The 17,657-nt window shown below is 50.6% G+C and overlaps 2 protein-coding genes and 1 long non-coding RNA gene across 5 annotated transcripts in view; 2 read left to right on the top strand and 1 right to left on the bottom strand.

Moving 5' to 3' along the window:
• The window catches only part of QPCT (glutaminyl-peptide cyclotransferase), a 440,295-nt gene that overhangs the window by 157,038 nt on the left and 265,600 nt on the right, over nt 1–17,657 (top strand). The gene's annotated exons all lie outside the window — the stretch shown is intronic.
• LOC132587067 (uncharacterized) lies at nt 3,211–5,735 on the bottom strand. Its single transcript, XR_009556400.1, has 2 exons — nt 5,612–5,735; nt 3,211–4,460 (listed from the first exon to the last, which is right to left on the bottom strand). It is a non-coding gene; the product is annotated as an uncharacterized LOC132587067 (long non-coding RNA).
• MEMO1 (mediator of cell motility 1) overlaps nt 5,812–17,657 on the top strand; it is a 42,361-nt gene continuing 30,515 nt past the window's right edge. The window contains exon 1 of one of the 3 annotated variants that reach the window (XM_060243894.1): nt 5,812–6,343. In XM_060243894.1, coding sequence (XP_060099877.1) covers nt 6,283–6,343 — 61 coding nt within the window. In that variant the 5' untranslated portion in view covers nt 5,812–6,282. The remainder of the gene's footprint in view (nt 6,344–17,657) is intronic. The other 2 variants (XM_060243884.1, XR_009555670.1) reach the window with 2 other exon arrangements.

Genomic DNA, 17,657 nt, shown 5'->3' with positions numbered 1-17,657 from the left:
GGCCCCGTCGACGATGTCAATGCCTATCTCGAGGCTTTTGAGAGGGTGGCCGAAGCCGCCCGCTGGCCAAAGGCACAAGGACCATACCTTCCCAGCGAGGCTCAGGCTGCCATGAAGGTCCTGGAGCAGGCTGAGGCCACCGACTATGACAAGCTTAAGGCCGTTGTTCTAGACAGGCTAGAGGTCACACCCGAGTCCCTCTGCCAGAAACGCCGCGCTTGGCAGCCGGCGGCGGCCCAGCCCCGCTCTGTGATCGCCACCCTGAAAGACGCCGCCACGCGATGGCTGTCCCCCACAACAGACGACAGGCAGCGGATAGTGGAGTTGATTGTGATTGAACAACTCCTGCAAGTGCTACCCTCTCCCGGGTAGGCCTGTTGGAAGCCTACCCGCCTCAGCAAAGCTCAAGAGCTCTGGGAAAACGAGTAACGGCACCCAGGAGAGGTGGGGCCCTGCTTCACCTGCGGCCAGTGGGGCTACCTTAAAAGAGAGTGCCCCTTGATGGAGTGCGACGCTGGATGGGAGGAGTCCCTGCAGACTGCCAAAGTGGGGGGATGCCCCCGGATGCTTCCGGTAGGCCTGCGGGGCTGCCAGGTGCAGGCCGTGGTGGATAACGGCAGCTCCGTCTCCATGGTGCGCACACACCTGTTACCCGCCCACCTGCCCATCAGATGGACGGCTTCCATCGCCTGCATCCACGGCCACACAGAGCGGTGTCCCGTGGTGTCCATTTCCCTCATATACCTGGGACATCACTGGAGTGTGATGGTAGCGAAAGTGCCCCGCCTACCATACCCCGTCCTACTTGGGTGGGATGCCCTCTGCTTCTCCAACGTCATGGAAGCCACCAACCCCAGACAGCACAGAGGCCCGCCTGCCAACGACCACGACCTGGCCACGCCGGCCAAGTCAGAACCCACCGACCCTGGAGAAGGGCCCTCCGCCATGGAGAACCCCGAGGATGCCCCGCGGTATGACAGGCCAAGGGATCCCCAAGTATGCCAGGCTAAGGTCCGGCGTTGGAGCTTTTGAGGAGGGGCAGGGCCAGCCCAAGGAGAGAACGGAGAGAAAGGGGTGTGGTGCAAAGAGGAATAAAAGGAAGCCAGTCTGAGAGGTCGAGGAGAGAGGCGAATGAGACGGGGAGGTTGCCCAACAGAGAGAGAGAGAGTAAGGGAGTCTCCACCATTGAGCTGGGGAAAGGAGTGTCAGAAGGGTGAAGCAACCTGACCTCCGCCCATTCTGCGACCTTCACAGCTGGCGACGAGGCCTGCCGGGAGGGCTGGCCGCCAGGGGACCCCTCAGGGGGCAACATGGGCGTGACACTTATTAAAAATATAAAACAACCTAAAAGCAATAATATAGCTGAAGGGTATAAACAACAAGTCCTGTTCTCTATTTCACACCAGTCTTCAGTTGCATCCAGAAGGTCTGTAGAGATGGGGCCAATGATATCTCATCCCTTGATGAAAGAAATTCCTTGATACAGGCAGCAACAAAAACCTTGTCATGTGTGAGGAAACCAAACTCAACCAAGGCAGAGTTATGCAGGAATACACTGTGTGTGGATGACAAATCCTGGGCAGATTGACACAGGTGAATACAGTTCTTTAGATACTCTGGACTGAAGCCATCTAAGAGCTTTAAAATTTGAAACCAGTACCCTGTGTTGCGTCCAGAAACAAACTGGGAGCTAGTTCAACTAAAATCATGCTGGAGTTACATTACTATTCCAGCACATCCCAATAAGAACTTTCACAGCTACATTTTGTACCAATTGAACTGTCTTCAAGTGCAGCCCCGCACAAAACACATTATGGTAATCTAATCTGGATATTACTAAGGTATGTCTAACTTTAGTCTGGTCAGGTTCCTCCAGGAATGGCTGTAGTTGGTGAACAAGACTTAACTGGTCTAAGAGGCTTCAGGCAACCTGCCTATCTAAGGACACAGTAGAATCCGCACCCTCAAGCTGTAAATCTGAGCTTTCAAAATACCCATCCAGAGCAAACGCCTGTCTCCAAATTGCCACTATTCCCCACTGATGAAATTCCCATCTGGTCAGAATTTTCAATTTATTTATATTCATCTAGGACTTCACTGTCTCTAGACACTGCATCCATTGAAAGAGACAGGGCTGTGCATTAATAGCATTCCAATAGTACTGTGCCCCAATTTCTAGACGATTTGTCCAAGCAGCTTCATATATAGATGGTATAGACCATAAGGGACAGGATAAAACTTCAAGTGTGCCATGTGCCAAAGAACTGAACAAAATTCCTTCAATACCTTCTCAAACCTATCTTCAAAGAAGCAGAACTGAACCTCTCAGGCCCATCTTAGTGAGATGGTCCCAAGGAAACCATGGTTGATGGTATTGGATTTCCAGGAGGACCAACAGAGCCAAATTAAGACCATCTGTCATGACAACCATGGCAGTTTTTAAATCAGTCCCAAATTCAAATTGAAAGGATCTAGACAGGGTCTTACATATGGCAACCATCTTCAGTAGTTCAGAAGCTTCCCAGCTCCAGCTGGCAATTCAGAACAGCATCAACAGAGCTTCCACATGGTAAATTTTCATACCCTTTCCCTACTGCAGACCCTGTTCTTTCTGGGGGGTGGGGTGGAGGAAGGGAGTTGGCATATTGATATCAGTATGCCAATTACTGGTTTAAACCTTTTTAAAACCCTCAAAATGGCTCCAGGTGTCATGGGTGGGGGGGAATGAGGCAAGGAAAATGGTAAAAAATGTGAACAGTAGAAGATCCAGGCTTTCCTATCCACTGGGATACTTACCTTGTTTTGTGGTAATCGTTCAAAAAGTATCATAACAGGGTTTTTGAAAGAATACAGAAAACCTGGAAACTGCAAAAATGACATAATGCTCTAAAGAGCAGGGACCCCCCCCCTTTCCCTTTCACAACAGCACTAAAACCATGCCAAGCAACCTCCCTCTTCCGTTTCACAACCACACTAAAACCATGCCAAACAACCTATGTGTAAAATCCCAAAATATAAAGTAAGCATTCAAGGCACTAATGTATGGTAAACTACTCTGGGACTGGAATGGCAGCTTCCAGAGTGAAATGAAAGCCCCTCGGACTGGAATCAACACAGATGTATTCACACTATGCCTTGGACTTGCCCCATGTTCATTAAATGTGGAACAAAGAGTCACACAAGATTTACTGACACAAGCAAAGTCAGAAGTTCCCTTTGACAGAATGTGTTTATTGCCTTGACTGGACCACAAGCCATTGCTGGCTATGACATTGTGAGTTCTTTTACAGGCTAGCATAAATTAACTTCCTTGAAACTACAGAGAACAGTCAAGAACTATCAGGACACATTCAGCCAACCAGAGAAGATATGAGTTAAGAAGTTACAGCAATTCACCCATCAAGTGTATGTCCCAGATAACTGCACTATTTCTGTAAATGAACTACACTATGAACATTTTTTGTGCCAAGTATGGAGAGGTGGAGTCCAGTTAGCTGCCCCAGCATGCCAAGATCGCACACTTAGGGCCAACTTCCAAGCAAGAATTTGGACATGCACTTTTCAAGGTCAGGTAAAGGTACCTAGCCCAAATGGCTATGGATGGATGACAGATTTTGTCATCAACTGGATGCATGAACCCCCCACACCAATTGCAGTTTTGGAGATGTTATCATTCAAGTCTCTGCATTCCTATCAACTGGCAGACTGTTCATGTCTATCCTGTGGACTTACTTGGTATGTGTAAATTACAGACGTGTAACAATCAGAAAGGGAGGGGTGATGACAGATGTGGACTTTGCAGCTGAACTTGAGGACCCAGAACATGATTTCAGTGATGGCGTGGTGTCATTCAAGTCTTAGATCAGTTTATTGGGTCCCAGGGTAAGTCCGGCCAGTTCCAGAGGGCTGTCATTCCAGTTCTAGAACACTTCTGCCACTCCTAGGGACTGTATCCAGTCTGGTGGTGGTTATTCCAGCCCCAAAATACTTAAGCCATTCCTAGAGACTTGTTCCAGTCTGCAGGCTGTCATTCAAGTCCCAGATTAGTTTATCTTGTTCCTGGGAACATCATTCCATTCTGGAAGCTGTTATTCAAGTCCCAAATCAGTTTATCTGGTTTCTAAGATTATTCTACTTTGGGGGCTATAATTCCAGTCCCATAACACTGATTCAAGTCTAGTCATTCCAGTTCCAGAGCTGTTTATCTGGGCCCAAGGACCATCATTCCACTGTGAAGGCTGTAATTCCAGTCCCAGAACACAGTACTTATAGCAGGGGTGGGGAATGTCCATGCCGAGGGCTGTATACAGCTCTTGAGATCACTTGGTCTGACCCTCAGGTATTGCTGGGCTGAGCCAAACCACATAGTGGCCTCCCTGGTCGGTGAAGATCATGGGGCCCAGCCGCGCTGCACAGCAGCTCCTTGGGGCCTGGCTGGCCAGCCAGGATTGCTGATGGGCCTGGAAAAATCATTATCACAGTTCAGGTAAGTTTCCCCCTCATTCCTTTAGTTCCCTTTCTATTTCTTCCTCCCATTTCTTTGTTTCCCTTAATTCCCCTTTCTTCCCGCTTTCCTTATTTCCCTTTCTTCCCCCATTTCTTTATTTTCCTTTCTTCCTCCATTTCATTTCCCTTCCCCCCCCATTTCTTTAATCCCCCCCTCTCTCTCTGGAGCCTGAGTGGTGGGCATTGTGACGGACTGCTGCTGGGGTATGTGGGTGCCTTTAAAGGTCTGCTGGGAGCAGCCGCACAGGAGGGGGCGGGAGCCAGCTACCACCAATTCAATTTGCACTTTATTATCCCAGATGGTGTGGCCTAATATGCTAATGAGTGTGTAAACTAATATGCTAATATTATGGGATGTGGTCTAATGTGCTAATCAGTTCCCGCTGGGCTTTTACTACAAAAAAAGACCTGGACTTAGGCATTTGTTTTGGGTGCTGGATCTGGGCAGGGTCTGTGTGCCAAATCAGGCTCACCCCACATGACTTCAAACAGAAAAAGAAATTATTTACATTAATTTTGCCAGCCTGAATTGTTCTCCCTTAGCGGAGCAGTTTTTAAAGTTGATAATTCTGTATGGCCTGCGAATGATGTTATAAATATCCAAATGGCCCTTTGCAGAAAAAAGGTCCCCCCCCAAAAAAAACCTTACATTACAGGGACCATCGTTCCACGCTGGAGGCTGTCATTCCAGTTCCAGAGCAGTTCTATCTTGGCCCAGGAACTACTCTGAGGACTGCCATTCCATACCTAGAGCAGGTTTTTCAAAACCTGTTCCACATTTTCATTGCGAATTTATGTATTGTAATTTTTTTCAGTGCAGCCCATGCAAATAAACTAGCTTTCCTGACTCCCTGTTTTCCCAATTCCTTTTACTATATCTCTTCAAAGCACCGTAATACTTACTACACCCTGACAAAGTGCGTAAAACATCCTATCCCATTTTACAGAAGCCGAAATAAAATCGAAGCAGCTGCTTGTTTCCGTTACTAAACCGAAACTTGTTTCTTGTTCCCGCTTTGGTGCGCACCCCCCACGCCTTGAGCAATTCCCACTCAGACATGCTCCTTCTTTCAAGCCCAACCCCAGGGCGGCGGGGAACCATTACCAGGTCACGTCTCCTTCCTTCGCCTCTGGTGCCGTCCCGCCCCCTCCTTTCGCAAGCCAACCTTCCCTCTAATCTTCCCTTCACCTCAGAGACACAACCCCGCCAATCAGCGAGACCAGAAGCTATCGCCACGGCAACTCCACTGGACCAATCCCAATTAGTCCCGCCCGCACCCTCGACTCGTCCAATTCTGAAGACCTTTTTTAGATGACTGCCCAATAGGAGGTCGCGATTGGATACGTCAAGCAAATAGGAAAAGCGGAGTCCAATTGCTGGAGAGTTTTTGCTTTCTTCTGTCCAATGGAAAGCTACTCTGGTAAAGTCCCTGTGCCACAGGAGCCGAGTTAGGCCAAACCCGGCGGCTGCTGCCTGTTCTTTTGAGTTTCGCTCAGGGGGGCAGTTATTGCTTTGGCCTTTGTCCCCCTCGGGCTTTCCTTTCTGCCGCCTTCCCTTCTTATCCTGTCCCCCAAGCCCGGTGGGCCTTCCGGCCGTTTCTACCCCCGCCCTGTGTGCCGTTTCCCTTATTTGCCAGCCAGCGGTGCCTCCGGCACCGCCGCCCCCCCCCTCGCGGGGGCTCGGGCTCTGCTGGGGGAGGAGGGGGATTAACGCCGCCGCAGCCGGACTCGCCTCCTTCTCCTCTCCCCAACACCATAGGCGGCTCAGGCACCAAGATGTCCAACCGAGTGCTCTGCCGGGAGGCCAGCCACGCCGGCAGCTGGTACACGGCCTCAGGTATGGGCTGGGTCACGGAGCGCTGCGGGAGGGTGAGTGGTGGGGTGTGGGAGGCCTTCCTCAGGGGTCGGGGTCAGGGAGTGGGGGCGCACTAGGCAGCTCAATCAGAGCGGGGTGGAGTAGTGTGATTGAATGGCCGCCTGCATGGGGAGACACGCGCAAGATCGCTCTGTCGGACTCGGTATTCATTAATCTGGAGTAGCTGTTTAATACACATTCACACACGCCGGCTCCCTACTGGCGATCGCAACGATGAGACAGCCCCTCCGCCTTCTCTTTCTCTCTCTCCCGTCCCTGAAAGTGTTGGAAATGGAGTGAGAAGCACTCATGAAAACTGCTCTGATTGTTACTGCAAGGGGAGCGATCAAAGGTATTCCTCGGCAAAGAAGCCGTGCTAGGTTCTCTTAATGGAGGTGGTGTTGCAAGACTGCCCAGCGCTGCTTAGCGAGAAGATCAGGAGGAGCCCGGGGCCTATAGGCTGGCAGTGATGGAGGCCGACACGGGGTAAAGCTGCTCTGCTTCCTCCTCCTGGCCTCGTTCTCCGCCCAGGCTGGTAGGGCCCTTGATTGAATCAGCACTTTCCCGACTGGCACCTTTCTAGAGTAGCCTCACGTTTTCAGACTGGGCCGTTTTTTCCTGTCACGAGAAGCTGCTGAGCCTGCGTTCTCAGCCCGGCTTCAGCGTTCAACAGGGTTTGGAGAAAAGATGGTCTATAAAATCGGCCGCCGAGGAGGGCCACAAAAATGTCTCCTGGGTCGCCGCCTCTTTTACAGTCTTTTCGCGGAAGCCCCGCCTTTGGGGTAAGGTGGCCGTGACAAAGGCCCACGAGAATTCCTCTGGTGGTTTGGTGCGGAGTTAAGAGCTGACAAAAATCTCAAGTGTATGAATGAAAAGAGGTCATTTAGGGTAATGCGGAAGGGGGGAGGACGGGGATGAAATGGATTGTGGGAAAACAACAGTTGTCACTTTGGATCGGGCTAGTAGAGGAGACCTTCTAATTCGGCGTCTTGTCACTGCCAAAAGGACAAAGTTTTTTTTTAATAATTTTGGACATGAATGAAACCTTAGGAACGGAGGGTTTATGTTATTCCTGTGTAGAGTCAAGAATTTAGTGGCAATATATGCTTCAGAAAGTGATCCTTGGGGTCTTAATATGTGTTTTTAAAAGTCATACTTCTAGAGATCATGTGCTGGTTGACGTTGCTCGTCAACACTATCGAGAATAAGAACATATATGGTCGGAGGAGTTGTCAGTCCTTCCCCCCTTTTGTTTCTGCTAGCCCTTTGAGGAAACGCTGCATACAGAGCTGCCCTCTACAGGATGAAAGATGCACATGCACCTTTAAGACCAATTTAGTTTTATTCAGAAGTGTGCATGCACAAGAAAGCTTCCGTTCTGAATAAAACTAAGTTGGTCTTAAAGGTGCAATTGACTTCTATTTTGTTCTACTATTTCAGACCAACACGGCTGCCTATTTGGATCTATGCTTCCCTAAGGATAAGTGAAATTTCTGGTGACTACATAAGGGAGCATGGTGGAGGGGAGGTCTTTTCAGTATAGAGGCAAATAAATTAAATTTTGCATTATCAGTCCAGTAGCTGCATCATTGAAGTTGAAACTTTGCAGCTATGGCAAGTAACTTATTTAGATGTATTTTAACTGTTTAAAATTTTGCCTGTGGCTCTCCATTGGACCTTCATATGAGAACACTAGGCTCTCCCAGATTGTATCACGTTCCACACATCAAGCAGATCACACCTAGGCTTGATTTTTGGCATGGGGATGGAGTTGGATCTGATTACTAAAGAGGAAGTGCCATGGTTAGATCACATGGTTCTGAGAGCCCATCTGGGTGTTCCTACCTGCTCCCCAGTCTAGGCAGCAGACTGATTTATGCTTACCCATGAAGACGAATGGATCCAGTTGGTTTCCAGAATGCTTGGATCAGTGCCTTCTGGCATTTCCTTGATGAGCTGATTGAGGACTGATATTCTTGTCTTTCTGAAGCCATCAATAAAGTTGCTTCCTGATGTCCTCTTCGACCCCACTCAGAATCATCCCCCTGGTTTACTGTGGAACTTATGGGGAAACGGGACCGTCAACAACTAGAGTGAGTTGGGTGGCATGCTTGTGATGAAACTACGAAAACATCTTGTAAGGACTTTTATGAAATCCTATGAGGTGGCAGTGAAGGCTGTGAAGAGAGGATTCTACTCAGCCTCTTTCACACCTGCTAGCTTTTGCCCTGCTCAGTAGTTTAGGATGATTTGATCTTTAACCTCTCTTACCAAGGAACACAAAATATTAGCAATTCAGCTGTTAGCTGTGAGGCATTTGCAAGCTTTTTGGTGAATAGTCTTGTCTCTCCACCATGACATTCCCACCAGTGTTGATACAGTACATGAAGAAGAAGATAGAAGAAGATATTGGATTTATATCCCGCCCTCCACTCCGAAGAGTCTCAGAGCGGCTCACAATCTCCTTTACCTTCCTCCCCCACAACAGACACCCTGTGAGGTGGGTGGGGCTGGAGAGGGCTCTCACAGCAGCTGCCCTTTCAAGGACAACCTCTGCCAGAGCTATGGCTGACCCAAGACCATTCCAGCAGGTGCAAGTGGAGGAGTGAGGAATCAAACCCGGTTCTCCCAGATAAGAGTCCGCACACTTAACCACTACACCAGACCGGCTCTCCTGAAGTGGAGACCCCTTAGCTTTGGATATGGTATTTGACAACTTCAGCCAATTCTCATTAGCTGATGTTGACAGAATCCTGGATGCTATTAGGCCTACCACATGCCTCTTACCACATGCCCCTTGTGGATGGTGAAAGCCAGACAGAAGGGTATACATGGCCCTTTGATGGACATTATCTGTCCCTAGATTTAGGGGTCTAACTGGAGGGTCAGAACGAAGCTATGGTAAGACCGGGCTTGAAAAAGCCATCTTTAGGTTCTTTTGATCCTTCCAATTACTGCCCAGTTTCAAATTTATCGTTTCTGGGCAACGATAAGTTGAGTGAGTGGTAGCCAAGCAGCTCCAGTGTTTCCTGGATGACACATCAACACTTGACCCATTCCAGTCCAGTTTCCATCCTAGTCATAGGATGGAGACTGCATTGGTTGCCTTCAGAGACAATCTCTGTAGGCAACTGGATCAAGGCAGGTCAGTGCCACTACTTTCTGCTAGCTCTTACAACAGTGTTCGATACAGCTGACCATGACCCACTGCCTCACCAACATAGGAGTTTGTGATGTCTTACAGTGGCTTAGATTGAGGAAGAATCGCACTGCTACAGGACCAACCCTAAATCAGACTTTTCCCTGCAGCCGCTGTGGCCGGACCTGCCTGTCCCACATTGGTCTTGTCAGCCACCAGCGAGCCTGCAGCAAACGTGGACTATTGCACCCTTCTTAAATCTTCGTTCGCGAAGCCAAGCCGAGAGAGAGAGAGACAGTGGCTTACCTCATTTCTCTGAGGTCGGGGACAGAGAGTGGTGCGAGGGGGGAGGGTGTCAACTAGGTTCCCTTTAACACATGGGATTCCTCAGGGGCAGTCCTCTCCCCAGTATTGTTTAACATCTATATGCACACTCTCACCCTGTTGGTATGGAGTTTCAGACTGGGATGTCACCAGCACTCTGATGACACCCAGCTGTAACTGTTGATTGGTGGCCACCCAGATACCACCCCACAAAACCTGGCCAAAGGGCTGGAGGCCATGATAGGGTGGTTGAGGAAGAGCCGGCTGAGACTGAACCCAACTAAAATGGAGGTTCTGTGGCTGGTTGGGGGGGGGGGACTCAGGATTGGGGCCCAACTTCCCATGTTTGACAGAGCCAACACAAGCCATTAAGAGTTAGGGTGTAGTCCTGAACACCTCCTTGTCTATGGAATGTTGCCAAACTGTCATTCTTCCAATTGTGCCAAGCAATTTCCTGTCTTATTCTGACCTAGCCACATTAATCCGTGCAGCAGTCCTTCCAGACTGGGTTACTGTAACTTGCTTTATGCTGCCCTGCCTTTCTGCCCTGATCCAGAAGCTCCAGCTGGTCCAGAATGCGGCAGCCCAGGTCTGGACTAGGGGTGTGCATTCGGTTCGGCCGAATCAGATCAACCGCCGAATCACCCCTGATTCGGCTTTATACCGAATCGCATACAGCCGAATCCAACTGGGGCCCATTATGCGGGAGCCGAGTATGGCTCCCTGTATACTTCCGTATAGATATTCGGAAGTATACGGAAATCCATGGAAAAGGCGGGAAAGGGGCTTCTGCAGCCTCAGGGGAGCTGCTTGTCTCCTTTCCCGCCTTTGGTAGCCTTTTCCCGCCTCTCCCATAGCCTCCCTGGGATCAGGGAGGGGGAAGAGGAGCCCCAGCAGCCAATCCAAAGCATGCATTTGCAGGGCTGTTGTGTAGCTGAATCCCCAGCCATCAGCAACATTGTTGTTCTTTTGATCACTGTTGTCTGGCCAATCACAGAGCAGTGCTATTTTTTGAAACTGCTCTCTGTAGGGCCAGAGAACCTTTTTAAGGAGTCTGCCTGGCTGGATTCTTCCATTGCTGCTGTGTTGGTGTGTGTTGGTGTGAGAGAGAGATTGTGCTGTGCTAACCCTTGGCCTCAGCTGCTGCTGCTCTCTCTCAGACTTGCCTGGAGTAGAGAAGACATCTAAGGTAAGACCGTCTTGGGGTTCTTGTTTTTATTTTAGTTGGTAAAAGGACTTTTAAAGACTCAAGAGTCCCTTTACTTATCCAGATTTGGGTGGTGGGTAGCTTATTTGGGGTTAGGGTTAGGGGGTTCTGCTGGGGGAGGGGGCCTAGGGTGGGGTTTTTTTTGCCAATTTGCCCATATCTTACTTTAGTGACAGGACTTTTAAAAATGCAGTGTCCTTTTACTTTTCCTGATTTGGGTGGCTTGGATTTCTTGGGGTTAGGGTGAAGGTTTTTTGGGGGGAGGAGGGGTTGGTAAAGTTCCTGTATTGTTAAAAGTTAAGTTTTTTACTGTTTTAAAAGGATTCTGTGTTTGATTTGTTACTGCTGTGTTGTGCTGCTGTTGTTCCTTTTCTCTTCTGGTTCTTGGGGGGGGGGGGCTGTTTGGCCTAATTTTCATTGTTTAACAGTTGAATTTCTTTGCCTTCTCCTGTTGCCCCTTTTCCTGGTTCTGGTTTTGGGGGGCAGGGGAGAAGCTGGCACCTGGGTGAGAGACCCAGAACCAGCAGGCTTGTTGTGCTTGACCAGCTCTCCCCATGTTGTTTGGGGCAGGGCTGGAGAGCTGGCATCTGTAGATTGTGTGTTCTGTGGCAGGGAAGCTGGCACCTGGGTGAGAGACCCAGAACCAGCAGGCTTGTTGTGCTTGGCCAGCTCTCCCTGTGTTGTTTGGGGCATGGCTAGAGAGCTGGCATCTGTAGATTGTGTGTTCTGTGGCAGGGAAGCTGGCACCTGGGTGAGAGACCCAGAACCAGCATGCTTGTTGTGCTTGGCCAGCTCTCCTGGCGTTCTTTGGGGCAGGGCTGGAGAGCTGGCATCTGGGTTTGCTGCAGCCAGGTCTGCACTCTGCAGATCAGACCTTGAGCAGATTGTGTTTTGTGTGGCAGGGTTCATAGAGTAGATAGTGCATTTGGGTCCTATAGAGATTCTCTGGTGTGAAGTTAGGTTTGGCTTTGGGTGCCCCAGGAATTGGACCCCCTGGCCCAATCTTTTTGGGACTTAGGGGGTTTGTAGGGGAGAGTCCCCTGCAGGTCCCCTGCAAATTTGGGGGCTCTCCCTCAAACCCCCTCCCCTCCAGGTGGCTTCAAATATACCCTATTTGCTATTGATTTCAGTGGCCCTTAGGGTATAATGGGGCCGTATATTTGGAAATAGCCCCACATCTACCGTATATGTGGCTATTCCGACTACGGAATTCAGAAATATACGGGATTCTGTATTTCCCCCCCGTATATTTCCGAATCCGTGTACTACCAATTTTTTTTTTTTTTGCACATCCCTAGTCTGGACAGGAACATCACAGGCTACACATATTCATCCTGTGCTATGCCAGCTGTACTGGTTCCCAGTGGAGTACTGGGTCAGGTTCAAGGTTTTGCTACTGACATTTAAGGCCATGAGTGGTCTGGAAGCCACATATCTACAGGACCGCCTCCTCTGGTGTGTCCCCCAAAGAGCTTTACACTCTGCTGAGAACTGGTGATCCCTAGCCCTAAAGATGTCTAGCTGTCCTGCCTGAGTGGAACTCTCTGCCAGGTAATATCCACACCCTGTGGGACCTTATGCAGTTTCACAGGACATGCAAGGCAGAGATGTTCCACCAGGCTTTTGGTTGAGGACAGCAACAAACACCATCTTCCCCGCCCCCCACTCTGTTTTTTCCTACTATGCAGGACAGTTATACATTGTATTGCATGTTTATCTGGTGCCATTCTGATATTATTTTAACTAGCATCCCATTTTCCCTCTAGTAGCCCCATGCACACCTCAGCACCCTACACCTTTCCAGTCTTCACCTCTTTCTGTAGTCAGATAGCAGTACTGCAGGATATGATTAGGGTGGCATTTTCTGCCGGAGACTTATCTGGCTGCCATTTGGTTTTATAAATGGACTGGGAAGTGTGATGGAGATGAAGCATAAATGGGGAGAATTGTCAGAACTCAAGAACTTCAAACGGATCCCATACTTGGTTACAAAGCTAGGATTTTATTAGAGAGAACTAAGTACTGGAAGAGGCAAGATAACAGTGATGGCGAGAGCCAGCACCAACTCAATTTTATACACATAAAGCAAACATCTCACAAAGCCACAATTCACACCGTTACAGGCACATCTGTCTTCTCACCATCACTATCAGTAGAGAGGATGCCTCCCTACTCCGAAGGCCATGCTGTTCGGCTTCAAAGGGTCCCAGTGTGAGAATGTGCAGAGACATAACATAACTCATTCTACAGCCCCAAATATTTTGGATACCAGTGGGGCAAGGTTAATTACTACTCAAGCATCTTGGGTTAATAAAAGGTTACAACATGGAGTCGGTTTGGTTCAGGAATGAAGCAGCTCTTTGGTTCAGGACTAAAGCAGCATTGGTTACACTATAGGGCATCAGCAGTAAAGATACAAGTTCTGACATACTGCCCCCCCTAAGCGCCCCCTCCCGCGGGGCTAGCCTTGGGCTTGTGCGGGTACAGTAGGTGAAACTTTTTCAGCAGTTGCGGCGCGGCTACGTTCTGAAATTCGACCCATTCATCACAGCTGGGGGGGAAGTGTTTCCACCTAACCAAGTAATACAGTTTCCCCCTTTTTACTTTGGAGTCCAGGATCTCTTGGACTTCATGGTGACTCTGACCCCTCACTGTCGTCGGAGGGGGCGGCGGGGCCCTGGGATGGAAGGGCGTAGCACCAGGGTCTTTCCGAAGCAGGCTGCAATGAAAAACAGGATGGATCTTGCTTAGAGATTTGGGCAAATCAAGTTCCACCGTTACTTTGTTTATGACTTTTTTGATTTTAAAAGGACCAAGGAACTTCAGTGCGAGTTTACGGCAAGACTGGGGAAGTGGAAGGTTTTTTGTCGACAAAAAGACTGTATCCCCAACCCTTAGATCCCACTCTGGGGAGTGTTTTTTGTCAAACTGCTTCTTGTAGGCTTTTTTCGCTTCCTCCAGGTTTTCCTGAATACCCTTCCAGCCTGCACGAAGGCCCTCCCACCATTGTTGGCAGGATGTCGGTTCGGAAGGGCTAGCGGGGAGGGTGAGCGTAGGAAATTGCTTGCCCTCGTACCCATTGATGATTTGGAAAGGGGAGGTCTTGGTAGAGCTATGGAGGCTGTTGTTATAGCCATATTCTGCAAAAGGGAGGAGGTCTACCCAGTTTGATTGTTGGAAATTAATGAAACAGCGGAGGTACTGTTCAAGAAGGCCATTAACCCTCTCCGTCTGTCCGTCCGACTGGGGGTGGTAGGCAGAGCTGAGCCCTTGCTCGATGCCTGCAAGTTTGCAGAACTCCCGCCAGAAGTTGGCAACGAACTGCGTCCCGCGGTCGCTAATGACCTTGTCCGGGAATGAGTGTAGGCGTACAATGTGGGTAAAAAAGAGCTGGGCGAGTTTTTTGGCTGTGGGCAGCTGCTTGCAAGGGATAAAATGGGCTTGCTTCGAAAATGTGTCGACTACAACCAGGATGACTGTTTTGCCTTGTGAGGGTGGGAGTTCGACAATGAAATCCATGGAGACTACCGACCAAGGCCGGGTGGCTGTTGGAAGGGGAACTAGGTGGCCCGGCGGTTTGCCACCCCTTCGCTTTGCCATGAGGCAGGTGGGACATGAGAGAACAAATTCTGATACATCCTTTTTGATTTTTGGCCACCAAAACTGGCGGGTGAGCAAATTGAGAGTTTTGACATAGCCAAAGTGGCCGGCCAGGCGACTAGAATGGGAGCGTTCTAAGACCTCTTTTCTGAGGGGAGTGGGCACATAGATCTTTTCATTGTGCAGCCAGAGGCCGTTTTCGGTTTTAACTAAGTTGGGTGGGCGTTCCGCCTCCTGGCTATACTCTGAGAGGAATCGAGGCAGCAGGTCTGAATCCGGAGGGCTGGTCTGCCTGCCGGAGCGGGTGGTGACCCCCCCCGAAATGGCCGAGGGGGAGATGAGTGAGTCCACCACCTCCTCCCGGAGACTGTCGTGCTGGGGCATGCGAGAAAGGGCGTCTGCCAAGAAGTTTTTTGAGCCCGGGATGTGTTTCAGCACAAAGTCAAATTTAGCAAAGAAGCCTGCCCACCGGATTTGTTTTGCAGTCATTTTGCGGCGCCCGGTGAGAGCTTCGAGGTTTTTGTGATCGGTCCAGATTTCAAATGGGACTCTCGCTCCTTCCAGCCAGGACGCCAGGTTTTAAGGGCAAACATGACTGCAAACGCCTCTTTATCCCAGACTGACCAATTTCTCTGCTCGTTGGAGAATTTCTTTGAAATATAGGCACACGGCCGGAGCACCCCATTTTCCCCCCTTTGCATTAGTATGGCTCCCACTGCGGCGTCGGAGGCGTCGCACTGGACCACGAAGGGTTTTAGTTCATCGGGATGAGCCAACACGGGTTCGGAGGTGAAGAGGCGTTTTAGCTCAGTGAAAGCCTTTTGGCAGTCAGGCGTCCACGTTAGGCGTGCGCCTGGCTTTTTCGCCTCGTCACCCTTTCCTTTGGTCTTAAGGAGTTCCGTGAGGGGCAGCATGACTGTGGCGAACCCCTTAATGAAGTCGCGGTAAAAATTGGCGAACCCGATAAAACTTTGTAATTGTTTGCGCGTGCGAGGGGGCTCCCAGTCCAGCACCGCTTGGACCTTCGCGGGGTCCATTGACAATCCCTCCCCCGACACCCGGAAACCCAAGTAGTCCAGCTCGGTCTTATGAAATTCACATTTCGACAGTTTGGCATATAGTTTGTGTTTACAAAGGGTGCTTAACACTTTTCTAACCAATGGTACATGAGATTTCAGATCTTGTGAATAGATAATGATGTCATCAAGGTACACCACCACCCCCTTAAAGAGAAAGTCCCGTAACACTTCATTGATAAAGTTCATGAATACCCCTGGGGCTCCTTGCAGTCCGAATGGCATAACTAAGTACTCAAACTGTCCCAGAGGGGTGTTGAAGGCTGTCTTCCACTCGTCCCCCTCCTTGATGCGGACGCGGAAGTACGCGTCTCTGAGGTCGAGTTTGGTAAACACTTTTCCCTTTGCTACAGTGTTCAACAAGTCTTTTATCAACGGGATCGGATAGGCGTTGGACATGGAAATCCCGTTTATCGCACGAAAATCTGTGCAAAGCCTAAGCGACCCATCCTTCTTCTTTCGGAAGAGGACGGGGGCGGCATGGGGGGCCGTGGCTGGACGTATGAAGCCGCGTTTAAGATTTTTGTCCAAAAACTTCCTGAGCTCTGCTTTCTCCGCCCAGCCCATGGAATACAGTTTCGCCTTGGGAAGCTGTTGCCCGGGGATCAGCTCAATGGCACAGTCCGTGGGGCGGTGGGGCGGTAGCTCGTCCGCTTCTTTCTCACTAAATGCTAGTCTCAGGTCCCGGTACTCCTTGGGGATTGAGGCGACTTCCTCGAGTGTGAGGCAAGCCCGCATGTTTGGGGGGGGGAGCGTGCGGCCCCCATTCGGGGCGCCAGTGGTGGTGTTCGCACCTCCAATCGGGAAACCGGACGATTTGTTCCTCCCACCTTATGTCTGGCTGGTGGCGGGCGAGCCAAGTTGAGCCTACCACCACGTCGAAAGAGCAGGAGGGGGCGATCACGAAAGTCTCGATCCCCCAGTGCTCCTCGGTTCCTACCGGGACCGCCTGAGTCTCTAGAGTACATGGTTCCCCCCTCATGGGACCCCCGTCCATCTGTTGGAATTGCATCGGTTGTGGCAGGGGCGAGGTGGCTAATCCCAACGCCTCAACCAGGCGGGGTGTGATCAGGTCTCTGTTACAACCTGAGTCGATTAGCGCTCGGGCGTGCATGAACCTCTTTAGGTTTGGGTTAAGGAGGGTGACGGCCATAAATAGTAAACCCCCCGAGGCTCTCACCGTGAGGAGTGCCGGCTGTTGTTGGACCTGCTTTGCGGCACCCATTAAAGCAGGTCGCTGTCGTTTCCCGCCGACTCGGTGTCGTCCGACTCCTCGGTCGATTCTTCCACGGTTGCCAGGTCGGTGGTAAAATCCTCGTCAGTCGCCAAGGAAGTGGCGACGGAACCCCGACTGGGCTCCTTCGAACGGCTGCTCTTCTTCTTTTTCGGCCCCGAGGCAGTTGGTTTCGCCGTGGGTGGGGTGGCCCCCCCTTTCACCGGGCAGTTGGCAGCAAGATGATCTGGGTCTCCGCATCTGAAGCACTTGCGGGCGGGGGACGGAGTTGAGGTCACCGGGGTCTTCCGTCCTTCGGTTTTAGTCGGGGTGTGTTTGGTCCCCTTCTTTGCCAACTGCTGCCGACGCATTCCCACGTGTTGGAGGTTGGTCTCCACTTCTCCGGCCAGCTGGATCCATCCGACCAGCGTGTCGGGTCTCCCTTGGCTGTAGCAGCGGTCGAGGATGTTCGGGTTCAAACCATTGATAAACGCGGTGTACTTCATGACCTCGTTCCATCCCCTCGCTGCTGCGCAATACCCCAAGAACTCGGTGGCATACTCGCGAGTAGAGCGATTGCCTTGCTCGATGCGCTGAAGGGCGGCGACGGCCTTCTCCTCTCGTAGGGGGTCGCCATACTGGCGGAGCATTGCGTGCAGGAACCCCGCCACGGTGGCTAGTTCGGGCTTCCTCCCCATGAAGAGGCCCACGTACCACTTGCGGGCCGGGCCTCTCAG

The sequence above is a fragment of the Heteronotia binoei genome, chromosome 1 (assembly GCF_032191835.1).
Source record: "Heteronotia binoei isolate CCM8104 ecotype False Entrance Well chromosome 1, APGP_CSIRO_Hbin_v1, whole genome shotgun sequence".
NCBI lineage: Eukaryota > Metazoa > Chordata > Lepidosauria > Squamata > Gekkonidae > Heteronotia > Heteronotia binoei.
The sequence above is the reverse complement of the archived record's forward strand: the minus strand, read 5'-3'. Positions and strand labels throughout refer to the sequence as shown.